At 33.1% G+C, this 4,554-nt stretch overlaps 1 protein-coding gene across 1 annotated transcript; it reads right to left on the bottom strand.

Moving 5' to 3' along the window:
* Nucleotides 1-1,010: 1,010 nt before the first annotated feature.
* On the bottom strand, nt 1,011-2,718 carry LOC104119183 (uncharacterized). Its single transcript, XM_009630617.4, has 2 exons — nt 2,152-2,718; nt 1,011-1,741 (listed from the first exon to the last, which is right to left on the bottom strand). Exons 1-2 carry the CDS (start codon nt 2,570-2,572, stop codon nt 1,290-1,292), a joined length of 873 nt encoding a protein of 290 aa, XP_009628912.1. The 5' UTR covers nt 2,573-2,718; the 3' UTR covers nt 1,011-1,289.
* Between the last annotated feature and the right edge of the window lie 1,836 nt (nt 2,719-4,554).

Genomic DNA, 4,554 nt, shown 5'->3' with positions numbered 1-4,554 from the left:
ATTATTTTACAAAAATTATATACTACATAGCTCGGCATATACGTGCAACGCACGTGCCGAGAAACTAGTATATATATATACTTTCAGAGTATTGATATGATATTAACAAAAGCATTTTGCTAACCAATAACATTTTATTAGAAGTGTTTACCTGTAAAAACGGTACAGATGAATTAGACAGAAATATAAGACTTGGCCTTAAAATTGAAATAAACAGCAGATATCTTGGTTCCGGGGAGCAGAGCTACCGGGGGCAATAAGAACAGTACAAATAAGCAAGAAAGTAAAATATTATTTGAGCTTTTGATGAAGTATAGTATATGCTTGTCAGAAAATTCGTGTCCTTACAATGATGATAGAGCTCACTATTTATAGTTAACAAGGTCCTAGGATTAAGCTCTTCTTTGATGACAATTATGAGGGCCATTGAAGAATGTGTAACGGTGGGCACTGAATGTCATATTCTCTATAACGGATCATGCACTTAATGCTGTAGAATATTCTTCATTGGATGCTATCGGATGACGGTATTTTTTTAATCTTTATGAGTATCATTCTCTCTGATGACAAGCGAAATCATTACCTTTGGAATTGGCTATATTCTATCTTCGGCTCCACGTGTCGTTTTCTCATGCGATCATAAAATATGAACATATTTTACCTCATACAAGAAGTTAGAAACCCAGATAAACTTAGAGATATTTTGGGTAGATCATGTGTATTTAATGGAATACAATCCGTGAAGTTTGTGAATCGCCGTCTTAGTCTACATTAATTGGATTGCTTAATAATATTAAAACAAGTAAAAATACATTACAAGTTCTTTATACTATTAGTGTATGTAAATAAAATTCTACAAAAGTTTAACTTTTATACATATACAAAAATTTTAAAAAAAAACCTTTATACTTATAAGTTACCTAAAAAATAAAGAGAGGTAATTATTCAGAATAAATGGTATAATAACCTGAAATATTATAAGATAGACAGCTTACTACAAGAAGTCCAAATTTATTAATAGTATAGAAATTCTTCTTACTATCTGTCTTTATAAAATAACTTCATATAATAATACATCTTTCCCAAGGAAAAAAAAGAAGAAGCAAAACTGTGTTTACTTACTGGGAAAAGAATTACATAGAAAAGAAAAAGGAATTTCTCTCGCAATCAAACATTAATTCACAATTGAGCGTTGTTGACCAACTAGGGGATACGTTACAATTGATGAACAAATACTCAATTTCTTTTTAACAAAGATTAGAAAAGAAATAAAAATTAAAAAGTCAGATTCAGACCTTCTCATCGTTTTCCCTAGAATCACCGGCATTGTCTGTGTCAACAACTCTTCTACCAAACATTACGTACACTACCCAAATGAGACCTTTCACCACTTTGATCAAACCAATTGTAACAGTTAAGTAATATAACCACCAACCAACAAAATCAACCAATCCAATACTAATCAAAAGGTCTCTTTTTTTCTCCACCACAACAACTAAAGACTCAACTTCATCCCTCAATCTCCACCACCACAACCCACCAAAACTCATTGCCAATGCTACCTTTTCAGCCAATCTATTTTCCCTTGCAACACCAAAAACTGTGTCATCTACCACTGGCTTCACCACTGTCTTGGACCAAAAAAACATTGTCTCATGTAACCCCAAGAAAAATATAGCTCTTGTCAAGAATCCCCTTTTGTTACCAAGATCATGTCCATCTACTCCAGCAGCTATGCTACCTGTTGCAATATAAATTAAGATCCTCATAAAATATTATAAGGCACAAAAAGATGGAAGAGGGTCAACACAAACAGCCGACCAGATTCCCTATTTACTTTTCCTAACCGGTATAGATAGATTATATACATATTATACGTGGATTATGTACCGAGATAGCATAATACACTTTGCACCTAGTGACATAGATATCCTATAATGAAAAAATAAAAATAAAAATAAAAATAAAAAAGAGCAGCCCGGTGCAGGCATCACTTGTTCACACAGAATCCGGAGAAGGGTTGTATCCCAAGGATGTAATGTAGACAGTTTGCCCTAACGCAAGCATTATAGATATCCTATAAGTCAAATAGAAAACACCAAAATGCATTTTGTAATTCAAGAATATTAAAGATTATATTTCCAACATTACCTTCGATGCCTAAGCCAACACAAATTTGCAATATGCAAAGGAAAATCCACGCAGTGTAAAGTCGTGGTCTTGAAACTGGCTCGGAGGTACGCCTGATAAAGCACGAAGTACCACCATTCAAGCTATGGGTAAGCGCAGCAACACTGATAAGAGAAACAAGTACATGGAGAAAAGTGGGGTTGGCATGAAGGAAGAATTTGATTAGGAGATCAGAATCTGTTTCTTCAGTCGAATAGCCTAAAAGGTCAACGAGATAATGTGCAATTGAAAGCCTAGAAAGTATAAGAAATGAAAGAGGAAATAAAAGGCTAAGGAGAATAGTAGTAAAAAATTGAAATGGCTCTCTCAACAAATTGGCAGCAGAATTCATAAGGGAAACTAATGATTTCTTCCCTTGGCATTTTTCTGAATTCGAACCCATTTAATCAAAACAAACAAGAGAATTTGAATGAATTCTTGTTGCCCGTAAAAGAGACGAGGAGTACTAGTACTATATATGTCATCAAGAAAGAAGAAAGAAGACATGAAAATTAGTAAACGAAAAATAAGAAGAAGAAAGAGAACTATAAAGTGGTTGCCACGATGTGTATAATTTAAACTAGTTGGCATATGATAAAGTCGTTTTCAATGTCTATCTTCTCTTCTCTATCAAGGTTGGCGAATTAATATAATGTTCTATGCAACAAATCCAATATTAATGTATTATTTGGAAGCCACGACATGTTTGATGCTTACATGATAATTGAGTATATGGTCTGATATTTGTTTATTTGTTTCATCTCAACTAATAGATAAGCTACCCAATATTCTTTTCAGAAATGTAGAAGGGATATTTGGTATTGCAACTTCTCAAAATTGACACTCACCTAATCAAGAAGTTTATATGGGAATCCCTGCATTTGGTACGTCAAAAGAAATTAATGTCTCATGTCACCAAATTAAGTTAGATTTGGAGTGACATATTGCAGCCTCCTTAGCGTAAAATTGCCTTCACTCCAATGCGTGGTGGGACTTAGGGCTGTGCATTTGGATCCGATATCTAAATCGATCCGTTCAATTTCGGATTTCGGATTATCTTTATTAAAATTTCGGATATTCGGATCGGATTCGGATTGGTATAATTTTAACCCAATCCGATCCGAAATCCGAAATTATTAGGCCATGTATAAATATTAAACTTTAATTTCGGATAGCCACTACTTACTTTACATCTTTCTCCAAGTTATTACCTTTACAATTGTTGGATTTAGCTACATTGGCACCATAGTACCCTCATAATTACAGAAACATGAATTTTTCTTGCTGTATTGCCTCATTTACAAAGAAATATAAGTATGAGTTTTGCAGTTTAGAGGCATAACAACTCGAACCTCCGGAGAAATATTTTCTTAGAGATACAAAGGATGAAAAGCAAAGAGATATTTGTATTAGCACAGAACATTGAAGAAGCAGATAAGGCAGATGTATTAGCCGATTAGATTAGCAGTAGCCTTAATAATACGTATAATCCGAACTGAAAATCCAAAATATTTATCCGATCCAAACTTTAAAATCCGATCCGATCGAATATTAATTCGGATAGGATTCGAATTACATTTTGTAGAATCTGAAATGTGCTAATTCAGATCTGATCCGATCCATGCACAACCCTAGCGAGACTTCGAGCCATGACATGTAACTAAAGCAGTAGTAGTATCAAAAAGAAGAAGAAAAAAGAGTTTAACTTTGAAGTGATAAAAATATTTTATACTATTTACATAAAAGGTAATATATATATATATATTCTTTATCTTTCAAGAAGAGAGATTTGTTCAAGTGATAAGCATTTTGAGATTGTTGGCCGGTTTGGAAGTAGAACTATTCGACGAGCCAATAATAACTAAGCACTCAACCTTTGTCTTTAGTTTTAATTATTATTTCAAGTTTAAGCATTGACATATACAGAGGCCTTCCTTTTTCCTTTTTTCTTGATCTTCTCTTTTTTCACTTGTTCTCTTCTCGTCTTTCCAGCTCCAAACAATTGAAGCTTCATGTACTATTAATTGCCTTAGTTTAAAATTTTAAATGATTTATGGTTAGAACCGTATTAGATCAATGGTTTATCCTAATTCTAAAATGAGGCACGACGAACACATCAACTAACACTATATTGAGCACCTTTGCTAGTACTCTCTCCTGTCTTTTTATAATGGAATTTAGCCAAAAATTTCATATTATAATACATAATGAATTAGTCATTCCTATAGTGAAAATGAAATGTATATGGTTGGAAACCTATAGAATTCAAAAGATTAAGGATTTTTACTATAAAATTGATAGATTACTAATTATGAGCTGCTAACTTTCTGCTGGTCCTTTGCGTTATTAATAAAAAGAAATGCCAATCGTTTCCAAAGTTTCTTA

The sequence above is a fragment of the Nicotiana tomentosiformis genome, chromosome 1, assembly GCF_000390325.3.
Source record: "Nicotiana tomentosiformis chromosome 1, ASM39032v3, whole genome shotgun sequence".
Taxonomy (NCBI): Eukaryota; Viridiplantae; Streptophyta; class Magnoliopsida; order Solanales; family Solanaceae; genus Nicotiana; species Nicotiana tomentosiformis.
Note: the sequence above shows the minus strand (reverse complement) of the source record. Positions and strands in the feature narration are given on the sequence as shown.

Excerpts from the sequence above, each read along its gene's own strand:
- LOC104119183 (XM_009630617.4), bottom strand. The coding sequence starts at position 2,572 with ATGGGTTCGAATTCAGAAAAATGCCAAGGGAAGAAATCATTAGTTTCC. Across the intron at positions 1,742-2,151 it reads TGTTGGCTTAGGCATCGAAG|GTAGCATAGCTGCTGGAGTA; the intron begins GTAATGTTGGAA and ends ATATTGCAACAG.